The sequence below is a fragment of the Kockovaella imperatae genome (genome assembly GCF_002102565.1).
Source record: "Kockovaella imperatae strain NRRL Y-17943 chromosome Unknown BD324scaffold_11, whole genome shotgun sequence".
NCBI lineage: Eukaryota > Fungi > Basidiomycota > Tremellomycetes > Tremellales > Cuniculitremaceae > Kockovaella > Kockovaella imperatae.
Window position 1 is genome coordinate 1 of NW_019028951.1, and position 14,257 is coordinate 14,257.

A 14,257-nucleotide genomic window follows, 5' to 3' on the forward strand; every position below is an offset into this window, starting at 1 on the left:
ATCATCCTTGTACTGCTGTAGTAGCTTCTTCTTCTCCGAATCGACCGTAGCTCCTTTGGTGGTGGGCGCCATGTTGGGAAATTGGCCCGGAAGCCGTGTTTGAGAACAGGCAGGGAAGTTGAGGTGTTCAGATGAGCTGCTCAATCGATGTGTCAGCCGTGTGGATTCCAATGTCAATAGGTGTTCAATATGTGATCCAGCGAACGAGGTGAATACCAAGCGAATATCCATTGGATCAACGATGTCATAGCTCAACGTGTGTAAACGGCGGGATCAATTAAACTCTGACCTGGGCGTGTCTGACTTTTGACTTTTCCAACGTGTAAACACATCCTTTTCAACGCTCATTTACTCATTTTGACAACACTTGGATGGTGACATTAGAAGCAGGCGACATCACAACATTCATCTCAAGTGACACGATTGACTATTCGAGCTCAACACAGGACTGTGGCCAACTGCTCGTTACCGGCCAGGCAATTGATGGTTTGACACAATGGCCGCCTATCTCGCCGAACATGTGCAGCATCTTCAATCACTTCACACCTTGCTAGGTCTTCCACCTGACGCTCTGAAATCAGATGAAGCGCATATAGAATCAGCGATCAGAGAGGCTGTGTCGACACTGATAAGCAACAGAGAGGAGGAAGTTGAAAGCTGGAAAGCCAAGATTGAGCAAGCTGGCGTTGACCTACAAGGCGTACAAGTGGCAATCGGAGAAAGGGCCGTCAAGCATCATGCTGTAGATTCCGGAGTGGTATGTCGACACTCATCTTCCTGTTAGCTGCTGGGGCTAAATCTGTTAGGCCCTCCCAACACAATGGGACGAGATGATACGACGGCGAGGACAGTTCGAGCAGAGCTATCAAGAGCGAATGAGGCGTATCGATGGTGCGTTGATCTGAACTTCGATTACACGTCACTCAACCTTCGTTCTTTTAGGACTACGAAGTCAGATAGACGCCCTGGCCAGCTTGCTCGGTCCCCCGGTCGAACCTGCCTTACCCCCTCAGCCCATTGCCAGCTCGTCAAAAGGCGGACCTTCTCCCACTTGGCTAGCTGTTGGTGACGATGTCTTGCGGTCATACGAAGCCTTGCTGCAGAGGGCTATTGAGGAGCGCGTAAGATACCTCCTGGCTCGAGTATGTCCCGTCAAGCTCACGCATGTTGCAGGAATCACGGACGCAACAACTGTATGATCATTTTCGAGATTTGCTCTTCTTCCATGTCGAGCTGGCTTTACCGTCATTACCTTCATCCTCATCTTCCAGCAACGATTTTCCACCCTCATTGATGAGCAAAAGCGGTTCGAATGTCGAGACATATCGAGACACTCTATCCGAGTATATTCGTATCAATGCTCCAGCGATGAATGCGGGAAACGAGGACGAGGATGAGGATTGGACCAAAGGCCTGGAAGGAATCGAGCCGGATCGTAGCCTCATACAATGGCTGGAGGAGATGGTAGCGATGGTGAGCAGGATCTTGTGCTCTTAATCGCTGCTTGAAATTCGCATCAGTGGACTGCCGAGCGTGATGCGCGAATCTCCCGCATACAAGAGCTGTACGACAGACTCGAGCCAATGTGGTCGAGATTGGAAATAGACCAAGAGACTCAAGACCTTTTCATCGAGATGAATAGAGGATGCGGCATGACAGTCATCAGTGCAGTGAGTGCGGCGGAGCCTGATGAAGTGCTTTGCTCATTTGCTCGACAGTACGAGGACGAGCTGGAGCGTTGTATGGATCTCAGGAGATCTAGTCTTTCAGCGTTCATGGTTGCGGCTCGCCAAGAACTGGAAGAGCTTTGGAATGCTCTGCTTTACAGTGAAGAGGAGCGTAGGGAGTTCGGTCCCTTCATTGATGGTGAGCGCGTCATCTCCTGGGCTTTTTATCCGCGAGCTGACCTCGCGACTCAGATGACTACACGGAGGAGCTATTGCTGTTGCACGAAGAAGAAACCGAAAGGCTCAAGATGGAGATGGAAAGCAAAGTGACCCTTCTGCCCAAGGTCAAAGAATGGCATGGACTTAAGCTGGAAGAGGAGGAGCTCGAAGTGTTGGCGAACGATCCTCAGCGATTCTCCAGACGAGGAGGCGCGATGTTGAGGGAGGAAAAGCTGAGGAAGAGGGTCGGGAACCTCCTCCCCAAGGTGAGTCGTCGTCGCGATTTGGGTACAGCTTGCTGATTAGGCGTGCCGTGCAGGTTGAGAATGACCTGCTTGTCTTGCTACCGCAATGGGAGTCGGAGCATCAACGACCATTTACTGTCAACGGTATCAGCATCGTAGAGCAGATTTACGAAGCGCGGGAAGCGAAAGAGGCGGCAAAAGAGGCCAAGAAAGTGCGTAATGAGACGCGGAAAGGCTTCCATGGGCTAATGCGTGGGCCCTTTAGCGCGCAAAGCAAGGACTCGCACCGACGGCCGCCCTGGCTCCCGCCAGATCTGTGAAAGCTACACCTGCGGTCAAGATCGCACGAGGTATGCCTGGCTCTGTGATGGCCAGCGCTGTATCCAGAAAACGCGAAGCTCCGACCCCGACACCTTTTGGACGTATGGGCACAGTGATGAAAAAGCAAAAAACAGGTCTCAACATGACAAGCATGAAACCTGCAGCATCTGCTGGCGGTACACGTATACCATCAGGAAAATCTCGAATGGCCGACCCTACGTCTAGTCCAACACCTCTCCCGAGGGCTGATCCGGGTTATGAGAGCTCGAGGATACCGTCATTTTCTCTGAAAGCACCTGCTGGTAGAAGGCAGAGCTTTAAACCTCGTCAAAGTCAATCCAGGGGATTGTTTCAAAAGTTGAGACAGAGCATGGAGTTGGCAGAAGAGGTGGATGAGGTGGAGATATTCTGAGAGGGTCAATGCGACCAAATCTGATTTTATAGTTGTATACTTGTGTACATGCAAATGCTTGAGTGCTAATGAAAAATCTAGCCCACTGCTTTGACCAGAGGTCCGAAAATCCCGCTGTTGATATTTACGAGAGCTGGTAGCTCTTTCTATGAACAATATCGTTAGGCTGATTCGCAGCTGTGACACGGAGAATCCTCACCTCCCTGATCGCAGGATGTTGCTCAATAAGCTCCCCAAAGACCTCAACGATCAAGCTACTGAGCTTTTGTATCTCTGTCTCGTGTAAGCATGTATATCTGGCGCTGAACCACACATACCTCGTGGGGTCAGGGCTTCATCAAGACCGCTCCGTTCTTGTACCTGAACCCAAAGCCTGCAAATGAAGTCTATGATTTGACCTCTCCATCGTGGTATCCTTCCAGTCTCTTTACACGTCCTCATGACGCATAGCAATGCCCGGAGATTGGAGGCGTAGTGCTCTACCACGGCAGCGCTCGGAGTGTATTGTAGGGGATCGACAAGATGAGGTATGATAGACTGGCTCAAGCGTTAGCGGAACCATGCTCAGAAGAAGCGAGATTGGACCGGCTCACCTTTAGCCATCTGACCATCCCTGACCCGACCTCTTCACACAATGTTTCGAGCTGCTTGGCGATATGTATAACGCTAGCTCTCCCTTTCTGACCTGCTGGAGCGTATATCCAACCTTTGATGATTGCTTTGTCCATGATCTCTTCGATCCTCTCGGCTTTGACCTTATCTCGACCTTTTGTCGTTCTGTTGATAAGTTTCAGTGCGGTCTCCAACACGCCGGACAGAGGTTGATCGGGATGTATGGATAGGGTGTGTATCAAGGTGTCCGATAACAGTTTGTCCATGCCCATTCTTCTCAATGTCTCCGCGGACACTTTGTCAATCCATCTGTCGAGGACTTTGACCCCTCGGCCACGCCAAGGAGATTCCCAATCGTCCATGAGGACAAGCGTTGGAGGGAGAATTAAACCTATATGCTGTTCGATATCTGACGAGGGCAACTGATCACAGCTCCAGCCGAGAATATTGTATGATCCCCAGTGTTCGGGCAGTTTGAAGGTCTGAGCAGACTCATCGTGAAAGTCAGATTTCGCTTCTGTACCGCCTGCTGGTCTTGAGAGAGCACGAGAGGTGAATGGATTGATCATTGGGTGAGCCGTGGAGGAGAAAATAGGACGGAGGGATTGCAAGAGGTGGACAGCGAGGGTGGGCCGGGGAAGACCCTCCGTGATTTCTGTGGCGGTGCGAATGAGTCAGATTGCGAGGACGCTTGATGAGCGAGAACTCACGATCAATTTCAGAGATGATCCCTGGCGAGCACCATGGATCTGAGCCATACAGTCTGGACATCTCTCCGACTACACGTCCCTGCTCATCTAAGTCGAGCCTCTCAAACGCTGGAGATCGGATGAGAGGGCTCGCGCGCCTCAGTGCTTCAAGCACTTCATTCTGATAGGCTCTCAAAGCATGGAGCGCTGAGCAATTCATCAATACATGATCGACCTCATCGAATGAGAACGGCCAGCTCACGCTGATCCTCTTGCATGAAAGCTGGAACCATGTCTGGAGGTAGTCTGAACTTGGCGCACAAGGCAAGCAGGGTGCTGAGCAGGTCCTCCGAGACCAATGAGTCACCCTGACTGACTCGAGTGCCATCTGAGTCCTCAGCCACGTCCTCCACGATAGCCATACTGCGCCAATTTGTGCTCGAGTAGGCAGCGTTACAGTCGTTAGGACAATGGAAACAGCGCCGACGACTCAACGCCGCTACACGGACCAAAATCCGCCAACATTGGTCAACTTTCCCACGGTTGGGAGGCTGGTTCATGACGCGACCTCCTTCTCGGTTGCTACATTGTTGTTGTTTTGACATTGCACCCCCTCCTGCTTTGGCATCACAATTGGGCGACAGAGCCCGTGAAGTTGATTCCACAGTTGTGATCAACATTCCAACAAGGCCTCGAGGGTGCGCTTCAACATCCAATCCAGGATCCCAGTTTGAAATCAGGGAGACTGGCCTCCAGTCCAGCCTTTGGCGCCACGAATGGCGTTGGAACCCCCTAATTCTGTGCGAATTCCCAGCGGATCTAGTTCACAGTCCGGCAGGCAAGAATCAAGATGGAGGGCAACAAGGTTCCCAGACGCGCAAGCCTTTTCTCCAGCTTGGTCGAAGAGGACCGCCAGAGGCGAGCTCAATCAACACCTCGTCAACGCGGTACCGACAAGATGCCTCGGTTGTCCAGTGCGAGCGACAGAGACGTCAACTCCATCGTCTCGCCATTCATAGGCAAGAGGCAACGACAGGGTCTTCCAGGTCACTCTTCGCCTCATGCTAGACGGCGAATGGTCCTACGACCCTCACTCCTCGGCTCGCCACAGATCCGAGAGATGGACTTGCAGAAAAAGGCTGATCTGTTGAGTGACATTGCTGGAGATTTCATCTTGCGCATCACCGGTGGGATCTCGAGGCCTGAGTCAGCGAAAGAGTGGAGAAACTCCTGGAATACACTTCAAAGTGAGCAGGTCTCCTTCAGTGATTACAAACAGCTGACTTAACCTCTCAAAGCTCTACGACATTCAGATATTTTCCCGCCCAACAACTTACTCTTTCCGATGGTCCAGAATGTCCTGTACCAATTGCCGGCGGGCGAGATATACAGCCAAAGTCATCTGGAGCGTGCGGTTCGCCTGACGAACCTCGCCACATTCTGCTTCGTCATCTTTCGACCTGACGAAGCGAGCTCGTTGCTGGAGTACATGTCGCTCGAGAATGATACCGCATCTGCTCTCCGTATTAAAGCGGCTCAAGATGCGATGGCTCTGCATGGCAAGGTCGAATGCAGAAACAAGGCCTTGTTGACAGCATGGAAATGCTTCTGGAGGGTTTTGGTATCGCCGGACAGGCCAATAGATCCCAAGGTGTTCGATCTCTGGGTCGACTTTTCGACACAGGTGAGTCTGCACTTTCCGCATGTATCGATCGAGCCTGACGAGGTTCACAGTTCTGCCTGACCTACCAGTCGCCCACCGTCCACCCTCCGAGCGATGCTATCGCCGAATTGCCACCTCTACCGGATCATCTAGCCGAGATGCTATTCCATCAGCAATCCATCGCCCTGTATAAACAGGAGGATCCGGACCAATCACTCGTAGAAGACAGTGACCCGGAAGTTCTGAAGGCTCTGGATAAGAAGTACGTCCATGAGCGATGGTCAGAGGTCGCAAATGCGAGGCGTGATGAGGTGCGTTGCACTTGATGGACAAAGGCTGACTTATCTGAGATTCAAGACACGCATTGGTCGGATCTTTGCGAACGATATCCTTACAGCGATTTTGCTGCCAATGTGGCCGTCTATGTGCAGAGTCAAATATCGGGCTCTGGTGTCGGTCTCGTCCATTGGGTTAGTACATATCCTCTGACCATCCGCTAACAATACCCAGGGCTCTCCCTCATCTGACATGACTCTATCTCCTGGAAGGCTGCCTGCCATTTTGCATCCCATTCATTCCCCCAGCAAATTGCGAGACTCATCTGTGTCCCGACTCGAGCCGCCGTCTGAGCATCCGGGTTTATTTCACCTAGATGCCGATGAGCGAACAGAGATTTCTGAAGATGCAAACAGTCTCGTGCCTAGGGGTGACATTCATCGGTCATCATCACCAGCCCTCGGCAATATGGTCAGAGATCTCCCGATCGACATGGATCTCATGAAGGAGATGGCCATGGAACTCGATGCGGACTTTGTGGCATCACAGGCTGACCAAGGCGCTGAGTCGGGCAACGATCTTTCCGTCAACGCCGACGGAGAGCTGGGTATCAGGAGTTCCGCAACGCCTAGGCGGGTTGTCGCGCACTCTACATCCATATTCGGGAAATTCAACTTTGCTTCAAAGCAAAAAGATGCCAAGCAGGTTGGATGGGAAGAATCTCCCATGGTGACTTCTCGCATTGGTCAGACCTTGCATACTCACAGAGGCACTGCAGTGACTCCGAGACAGACACGACAGTCGACTGACCTCCGAACGAGACAACAAGCCTCTCTGACCTCTCAGACGTTGGGATCTCAGACTCGACAATCGCACCTCAACCCTGGGGCTGGTGCGCTAGGCCTGCTAGCGGACGGTGCTCCGTACCAAAATCGACAGGACTCTCCCGCGGAATTCCTCGCCGAGGATGTTCTGCCCGGGGAAAGTCAGTTTGACGATGCAGAAGACGGTCCCGGGGGCGAAATGGATGACGCGGGAGAATACCTCGTCGAGGACATTTTGCCTGTGGCGAGCCAGACGCAAGTGAGGATGGTGGACGCCACCCTGGAAGATGCCAGCGACCTGGATGACGATCAAGCAGATGACTTGGCGGACATCATGCCGTCAGCCAGTCAATTCGAAACGAATCCACGGAGGATTCACCGGAATGGTCGAAATCGGCCAGCGGAGGAAATTGTGGATCGAGGCGTAGTGGACGTGGCAGCACCGACAGAAGCCGCTGGCGACCGCGCATCGCGTAACGAACTTGCCATGCCGACGTCTCAGCGTAAACTGCATTCACGGAGAGTAAATCATCCTGAAGATGGAGTGGAATTTGCAGAAGTGGATTCGAATGAGGACGAAGTGGACCGCCAGGATCTACAAGGGGATGCTCTTGAACAGGCGAGTGGGTTCGGCGCAAACGACCAGGGCAATGCCGCCGATATTGGTCAAGAGATGGATTTGGAGGAGCCTTACTCCGGAATCCAACCTCAGCGGGGTCAATCGACCGCTGTCCACAGTGACTATCGTCGGTCTGCCTCTCAGACACATCCGATCCGGCAAGACCAAAGAGTGATTGTGGAGGTGCCCCACCCCCAGGCGGTGGCCCCTACCCCGCACCCTGGTCGTCGACCGCCTGTACGCTCATCTCAAGCTGGCAACGAGTGGCCTGATCCGTTCCTGATGGACGAGGACGGGGGTCCGCTCGAAGAAGATCATTCTTTGATCATGCACGACGATTATGGTCTCAAGTCAGATCTCCACGGTCGAAAAGACAATCGAGTATCTCAGTACAGTCGGATGCTCGGCGGTATTCGTTGGACAAGGGACCAAGAATTACTCCTCTATCGAACGGTACAGAAAGTGCCAATGTACGAATACTACCCGCTTAGAGTCGTCTGGCAGATGCACGGAGACAAAGGAGTATTATCGGAGGAATTGCAACAATTCAACCCTCAGCATATGAAAGATAAGATGAGGACTATCGTCGAGACCCGAGTCAGGAATGAGCGAGAGGTTGTGGGGCGTGCAAGATTCTGGTTGAAAACGAATCACCCGGATAAGATCGCGTACGAGGCGGAGGTCAAGGCCTATTGGAATCAAAGGAAAGCTGAGGAGGCAGCTGCGGCAGCATCTGCTGCTGATGAAGAGGCTGCTGAGGTGGAGAAGGCTGCCAGTACGCGGAAGGGCAAAGCCAAGAGAGCCAAAGGAACGGGTAGAGGGCAAGGGAAGAGAAGGGCTGCAGGCAACGGCAGAGAACGGCAAGAAGAGGACAACGAAGACGAGGAGGACGCTGGGGACCATGGCGAAGAGAAAGGAGAAGAGGAGGGCGATGAAGAAGGGGATGATCAGGGCGAGGCAAGAACTCAGCAGCCTGACAGTCGAAGTCGACGGACTCGTCAAATGCCCAACGCATCAAGTACTGCCAGTGGACCTAGCGGCTCGGCGAGGATTGCGTCCGCCCGGACCAAGAAGGGTCGGGCGGCTGCGGCAGTACAAGAATCTGAGGCTGAACCCAATTCTCGGCCTTCTCCACGATCGACTCGTCAACTTAGGTCGCGTGCCTCCCAAATCGCAGCACCACCGGCCACTCAAAGGGCCTCGAGAGATCGGCGCAGTCTACGCCCAACACAGGAAAAGCCGGACGCTCAAGACGAGTCCGATGATGAGTATACGCCACAGAACACCCCTGCGAAGCCTGCCCGAGGTAGGAAGAGGCCGGATACACGATCGCGAAAAGAGGCACAAGCTCTAGCTGCTGACCGAAAGGCACGACCTGTTCGGCGAGTGAGGAGACAGCCTGAGGCTATTCAGGAGGAGGACCATGCGGAGGCTGAGCAAGCGTCGGACTCGGAGGAAGGTGATCATGACGATCACGAAGAACAGGATGATCAGATACAAACCCAGGAAGCGTTTGAAAATGTCCGAAGAGCTGTCATTCGGCGGAAGGTCGTGGAAGGTTAGATACGAAGGGTATGGCTGAGATTTGGTGAGAGTTCTTGGATCTTGTAGATAGATGGTTTCATGGGGTATTCCGCTAGGGAAACTGGGGCCTGAGCCTATGTATGATCATATGATATTTGTCAAATGCAACGCGCAGTCTGGCCATGAGCCGCATGACCAGGGCTTTATTGGTCCGAATGTTAGTCATCTTCTCATGTGATCAAACGCGTGGGTCTCTGCAACGATTACAGCCTGTCTGATCAGTGTATGTTTGCTCATGAATGAGAAGGTGAACCGACCCGTTGTTACCACGACATTGTCGTGTGCATGTCCACGCCCACAAAAAGGAGGTCAATTGTTCCTCTTGGCAACGGTCACATTCTAAGCGAGTTCGAGGCAGATTTGACCATAAAGCCGCACCGAAGGTGACCTTGGAGACCTTTCTGCATCACTCCCTCGAGTCTACAGTAGCGACGACAGACAATATGTCGTCCAATGAAAAGATATCTGCGGGGTTCCAACCCAGTAGGCCAGTCACCAATCGACAAGACAGAGGCAGCACAGTGGTCATCATGGAGTCGTTCAAGCAGAGTCTCGCTTGGACAGCTTACAAGTTTACATCGACAGTCTTAGAGTAAGTTCATTTGACATGTTGGGGGTAGACTTGCTCACCGGGTTCTCAGTGAGATCTGGCCTCAGGCTCTGTTGTTCACTGGTATCGCTACGAGTAAGCCCGGCATCTGAGAAACGGTCATCGTGGGCTCATGGGCTCATGTGCCACCTCTCTTAGTGGTCACTTGTATATCTGAATTCACGAGTGTTCAACTGCAGTGCAACAGTATCACTTTGACAGTATTAGGAGTCGTTGTGTGAGGCGTAGCGAAGATACACTACCGTACAGGGAGGAATACTGAAGCTTGACTCCAGCTCCCTGGTCGTCTCATTCCATACCAATAACTCGTACCTGAAATGGTGGGAGGGCAGGAATGTGTGGACCAATATCACTTCCGTCAGCCGTCAACTTGCGATGCTTATTTGGCTTCAGGTGAGAGTTCACACAAGTAAAGCAGGATGACTGACCAGATATACAGCTCCCCAACAACATGAAGAAGAAGAAGGAAGACGGCAAAGAGAAGGACAAGGGCAAAGGGAACGACGAGAAATCGAAGGATAAATTTGAGCCACCTCGAGCCCACGAAGATGATGATGATTCCGACTCGAAGCACTCACCAGAACATCGCACAAAGGCAGTCGCAGAGAAGGAGATGGAGGAGCAGAGATCCCAGATCGAAGGAATCCTGATCAAGAAGTCTTACATTGGTTTGGTGAGCGTCATTGTCTGAATCTGCTGAAGACACCCCATCAGATCCACGCCTTCTCGGTGGCTATGAAGCACAGTCTGCGAGGTGAAAAGGGCCCATTCTACTCTGATCTATACAATCTGATCGCCTGGCTCCCAAAGTGAGCATAATCCACGCAAAGTCAAGTACTGTACTCACTCACTCCTCCCCACAGGTACAATCCCTCTGCGTATCCACCCATCACACGCGATCATCTCCTGGTCCTGTGGCAGAATGGCATCCCCAGACAAAAGTGGCACCGGGCAGACGACGTCGCCGCTGTACCTCTGTCTCAACAAGCAGCCTTTGACGGCTACACATTCGACATCATGCCCGGAGCAGATATGCCGAATCCCGGACCAACAGACCACGAAGCAAATCCCGGAGGTTTGACGACTCGCTCTGAAAAGTTCAAATCGCAAGCTGTGAACGAGGCTAAGAAGTACGTCCAAGATGGTCAAGCGAAAATCATGGGATTCTGCCATCTGGATCAGAAGCATCGTATCCGCCGTGGCGATACCCCAGTTCGCTTGTCTCAAGATGACACTATCATCATCACGACCGTCGAATTGATGCCCCCTCGACACCCTCCGCCAGCTACTGTATGGGACTTTGTACCTCCCCTTAGGATTTTCAAGATCGTCTTCGACTGGTTCAAAACGCAGAAAAGGCTGGAACAACAGGAACGTACGCGAGGCGGAAAGAGGCGACGATCAGCCGTCAAATCGGAGATAGCCCAAGAGATGCTGTAAGCTCGCTTAGTCTCCCGTAAAAGCAGTGTTGATTGAGGACTCAGGCTTTACCTCCATGCCTTTGCGGCGGACATGGTGGACATGTCTGTCGGAAATAGCTTCTTCACCAGTCAATTCATGACGGGTATCAATGAGCTTCAAAAGGCCATATCCGACTTGGATAAGATTGCCACTACGCCTCTTCCCTCTGCTTATCGATCGCAGCTGCGCTTGACAGTCTGGGCGTACTTGTTCTTCCTCCCTGTCCAGCTGTACCAGTATCTCCACTGGGTGACCATTCCGGCGGTAGCCATCGCTTCAGTCATCTATCTTGGCTTTCTGGTGAGTCAATACCTCATGAGTGTGCGATTCTCCATATAGCTGATATGTTGTCGACTTGACATGCAGGAAATCGGCAGCCAGATCGAAATGCCATTTGGCTACGAGCAGAGTGATCTCGATTTGGACAAATTCTGCGCCAACATCGGCCGCCAGTTGGCAGAAGTCACAGCCGTGAGTCACCTCAAACACCTATCCGGGAATCTTCTCATGAGCCTCAGTTTCCGACCAGGGTGCCAACCAAGAAGATTGTTCGATCCCACTTGAATCAACCACTTTTGCCTTCTCTCTCGCTATCGATGCCAGACCTGCTGGGTGTACCGGAAGTCGATCCTAAACCGACTTCCAGGGGGTTCAATGACTCCTATCAGCCTAGATTGGACGAGCAAGACAAGTCTGACCGAACGCAAATGTCTCAGACTCACGAGACAACGCCGCCAAAATCCATCAGTGAGGTCGAAGCTGCTCTCAATGCCAATTGGCGGGACGTGGAAAATGCTTGGCAGGAATTCAAAAGCCGAAAACGCCATCAGCTAGAGAATAAGACGGGGATGGAGGTGGCTGTCTTGGCGTTGCGAGACTGAGTTGAGCAAGAGGACGGAGAGTATTGATACTAAGGACATTATGTACACACGAGAGCTGGAAGTCGATATGTTCAAAGTGCATACAGGAATGATATTTTATTGTAGGATCGAATTGCTTCTCCGGTTTGTGGTTAGTGATACAGCGCAGTGCGATCCCATGGCTTAAGACTTCCGCTATCTATGCTCTCGGCTTTCTCGCTTAGGGATTATATCCATAGATCTGACCTCTAATCGCACCAGCTGGGAAGTCAGCGGTATGCGTGTCAGCGAAGAATTCCCAAGGTGTGTCCTCGAGATCCTTGACGGTGAACCCCGCGCCAGTATCGGCTGAAGCGAGGATCAGGATGCTTCGCATAATCATGATCAGTGTTGTCGGACTCACTCCCGTTGTTTACTATCCCAGTTTTAAATGGACCTTGGAGACAACCAAGACTGTATCGCCAAGCGTATTCATCGAGACTTGTATTTCCATGTGGCTGAGGATTGGGAAAGGCTATGCGAGGAGGACCAGCACGTCCCTTGGGTGCTTGGTGAATGTGTGTCGCGGTGACTGCTGGCGATGAGTAGTTGCCCTTGATGTAAACTGAAATGTTCTGAAATTCATCTTTTGTCAGAAGGCAGGATTCTGACAGAGGGGTAACTCACGTAACAGATGACATCTTCGTGTGAGTTGAGCCCGAATTGGAACATGCCGAATCCTTTTTCAAGACCCGGTACGGCCACTTGACTGTTGTTGACTACCTGGTCAGGTCCGGCATAGGCTTTGAGTATCGATGTGAATTCGAACGGGAAAGCAGCATGAATGTCCTTATGCTCGCTCTTATGGTCGCCCGTCCAGTCTGCGTGATCATCGTTCCACTCTTTGTGCTTCTCTTCCCAATGATGGCGGGATTCATCCTTCCACGACTGCTTATCGTTCCAAGTCGGTGCAGCCACGACGAGTGTTGAGCAAACTACAAGCACTAGAGCGAACTTCATTCTAGTCGTCTTAGTGAATGTTGCCTCTGGTGCCCCTTCTTCAGACGGTGTGATCGCAAGCTCAAAGGGTTTTATATCGTCATACGGAGACACGCTCCGGACTCTTCTGCACCTTTGCCTGCACAGCTGCTGACGCGTCCAAGAAAGCCATACTTCCTTGGCCCGACGTCCTATCCGAGCTTGACTTGCTCCTCACGTTCACTTGTATCCCACCTCTGCCAAGGTCCTCGGTGTGTATAGCAATGTCGCAATCATCTCTGAACGTGTTATTCAAGTCACAGGACGTGACCATCGTTCGACCCTTGGCGCCGCAAACGACAAACATGAGCTCGAAGAGGCTTGGACTCTTGATCCGGGACTCCATCATAAAGTGATCGAAGCCGGAGCGCGACTTGCAATGCAGCTCAGCAGAGCAAGCAGTGGATGGAATAAGGGGAGAACCCAGATCAATAGCCAGTGCCACGAGCGGTACCGCAGGTTGATCGCCACAACTCCCGATGACGACTCCTTCTCCAATCGAAATGCCAAGCCAAAATTCCTCGATGAAATTCTTCTCATCGTCCCTCGCACCCAGCAGCCGTCATTAGGGAGCGTCTCTCCACCTGGCGCTGATTTCTCCATCGTCGTGAGCTGAGTATGAGTCATTCAGCCCCCATGACTCGTGATGTTGGAATGACATGGCATCGAATGCTACTGCGGGTGACTAACGCAGTTGGAAAATAAAAGCATCGTGGAAAGATTTCCAACGTGATCGGCAGCATTCCACGAGCATGACACGGCCTTTAAACGGGGCCAAAAGTCGATGAAAGAAGCTTCTCAGGATTAGTCATGACAAGCTAACGGCCGAGTGACACACATACAGGCACAGACAGTGTCTGGCTCACAGAGCGAAGGTGACAGGCGAGATTGTCAGCCAAGGTTCGGTTATGACGATGTGTAGGAAAATTTTATGGCACAATCTGTATACAGAGTCACAATTCGCACGAACTATTCGACCAGATAACAACGGTGAAGAGGGAGTTGTATGAGCACTACTGATTGCGCTGCGTAACACAATGACCTCCTCCTCTTCCTCCTCGCATAATTGGCCTGGTGCCTCGCCTTTCCCAGTACCCAATCCAGAAGGATTCCGGGCCACCGCTGTGCAGTACCGTGACAGTGTGAAAGACGTTTGGAACAAAGGTCAAGAGACGACT

At 52.1% G+C, this 14,257-nt stretch overlaps 5 protein-coding genes across 5 annotated transcripts; 3 read left to right on the plus strand and 2 right to left on the minus strand.

The window, feature by feature from the left end:
• The first annotated feature begins 339 nt into the window (after positions 1-339).
• On the plus strand, positions 340-2,931 carry BD324DRAFT_657255 (microtubule associated protein-domain-containing protein). Its single transcript, XM_022018861.1, has 9 exons — positions 340-757; positions 807-891; positions 943-1,121; positions 1,174-1,473; positions 1,521-1,670; positions 1,719-1,866; positions 1,920-2,152; positions 2,206-2,343; positions 2,397-2,931. Exons 1-9 carry the CDS (start codon positions 497-499, stop codon positions 2,862-2,864), a joined length of 1,962 nt encoding a protein of 653 aa, XP_021869399.1. The 5' UTR covers positions 340-496; the 3' UTR covers positions 2,865-2,931.
• Positions 2,932-2,934: 3 nt separating this feature from the next.
• BD324DRAFT_603248 (hypothetical protein) lies at positions 2,935-4,634 on the minus strand. The gene is made up of 6 exons (XM_022013959.1): positions 4,428-4,634; positions 4,187-4,372; positions 3,458-4,131; positions 3,182-3,401; positions 3,064-3,137; positions 2,935-3,010 (listed from the first exon to the last, which is right to left on the minus strand). The coding sequence occupies exons 1-6, from the start codon at positions 4,585-4,587 to the stop codon at positions 2,942-2,944; spliced, it is 1,383 nt and encodes a 460-aa protein (XP_021869400.1). The 5' UTR covers positions 4,588-4,634; the 3' UTR covers positions 2,935-2,941.
• A 44-nt stretch (positions 4,635-4,678) lies between these two features.
• BD324DRAFT_81440 (hypothetical protein) lies at positions 4,679-7,622 on the plus strand. Its single transcript, XM_022019254.1, has 7 exons — positions 4,679-4,965; positions 5,004-5,412; positions 5,464-5,849; positions 5,900-6,139; positions 6,179-6,298; positions 6,339-7,187; positions 7,246-7,622. The coding sequence occupies exons 1-7, from the start codon at positions 4,942-4,944 to the stop codon at positions 7,354-7,356; spliced, it is 2,139 nt and encodes a 712-aa protein (XP_021869401.1). The 5' UTR covers positions 4,679-4,941; the 3' UTR covers positions 7,357-7,622.
• Positions 7,623-9,371: 1,749 nt separating this feature from the next.
• BD324DRAFT_631818 (Bestrophin, RFP-TM, chloride channel-domain-containing protein) lies at positions 9,372-12,188 on the plus strand. The gene is made up of 10 exons (XM_022016468.1): positions 9,372-9,723; positions 9,773-9,816; positions 9,880-9,958; positions 10,017-10,134; positions 10,181-10,414; positions 10,456-10,550; positions 10,605-11,177; positions 11,226-11,502; positions 11,569-11,673; positions 11,721-12,188. Exons 1-10 carry the CDS (start codon positions 9,575-9,577, stop codon positions 12,081-12,083), a joined length of 2,037 nt encoding a protein of 678 aa, XP_021869402.1. The 5' UTR covers positions 9,372-9,574; the 3' UTR covers positions 12,084-12,188.
• BD324DRAFT_81552 (hypothetical protein) lies at positions 12,101-13,242 on the minus strand. The gene is made up of 3 exons (XM_022019256.1): positions 12,729-13,242; positions 12,466-12,676; positions 12,101-12,410 (listed from the first exon to the last, which is right to left on the minus strand). Exons 1-3 carry the CDS (start codon positions 13,059-13,061, stop codon positions 12,283-12,285), a joined length of 672 nt encoding a protein of 223 aa, XP_021869403.1. The 5' UTR covers positions 13,062-13,242; the 3' UTR covers positions 12,101-12,282.
• Positions 13,243-14,257: the final 1,015 nt, after the last annotated feature.

Bases quoted from the DNA above. Each gene is read 5' to 3' on its own strand.
- BD324DRAFT_657255 (XM_022018861.1), top strand. From the start codon at position 497: ATGGCCGCCTATCTCGCCGAACATGTGCAGCATCTTCAATCACTTCAC. The intron at 892-942 runs GTGCGTTGATCT...TCGTTCTTTTAG, and splicing joins GCGAATGAGGCGTATCGATG to GACTACGAAGTCAGATAGAC. The intron at 1,671-1,718 runs GTGAGTGCGGCG...TTTGCTCGACAG, and splicing joins GCATGACAGTCATCAGTGCA to TACGAGGACGAGCTGGAGCG.
- BD324DRAFT_603248 (XM_022013959.1), bottom strand. From the start codon at position 4,587: ATGGCTATCGTGGAGGACGTGGCTGAGGACTCAGATGGCACTCGAGTC. The intron at 4,373-4,427 runs GTGAGCTGGCCG...TGAATTGCTCAG, and splicing joins TTTCATGCAAGAGGATCAGC to CGCTCCATGCTTTGAGAGCC. The intron at 4,132-4,186 runs GTGAGTTCTCGC...GCACCGCCACAG, and splicing joins GATCATCTCTGAAATTGATC to AAATCACGGAGGGTCTTCCC.
- BD324DRAFT_81440 (XM_022019254.1), top strand. From the start codon at position 4,942: ATGGCGTTGGAACCCCCTAATTCT. The intron at 6,299-6,338 runs GTTAGTACATAT...AACAATACCCAG, and splicing joins GTGTCGGTCTCGTCCATTGG to GGCTCTCCCTCATCTGACAT. The intron at 7,188-7,245 runs GTGAGGATGGTG...ACGATCAAGCAG, and splicing joins CTGTGGCGAGCCAGACGCAA to ATGACTTGGCGGACATCATG.
- BD324DRAFT_631818 (XM_022016468.1), top strand. From the start codon at position 9,575: ATGTCGTCCAATGAAAAGATATCTGCGGGGTTCCAACCCAGTAGGCCA. The intron at 9,724-9,772 runs GTAAGTTCATTT...CCGGGTTCTCAG, and splicing joins TTTACATCGACAGTCTTAGA to TGAGATCTGGCCTCAGGCTC. The intron at 10,551-10,604 runs GTGAGCATAATC...TCCTCCCCACAG, and splicing joins CTGATCGCCTGGCTCCCAAA to GTACAATCCCTCTGCGTATC.
- BD324DRAFT_81552 (XM_022019256.1), bottom strand. From the start codon at position 13,061: ATGAAGTTCGCTCTAGTGCTTGTAGTTTGCTCAACACTCGTCGTGGCT. The intron at 12,677-12,728 runs GTGAGTTACCCC...GATGAATTTCAG, and splicing joins ACGAAGATGTCATCTGTTAC to AACATTTCAGTTTACATCAA. The intron at 12,411-12,465 runs GTGAGTCCGACA...TCCTCGCTTCAG, and splicing joins TGGGATAGTAAACAACGGGA to CCGATACTGGCGCGGGGTTC.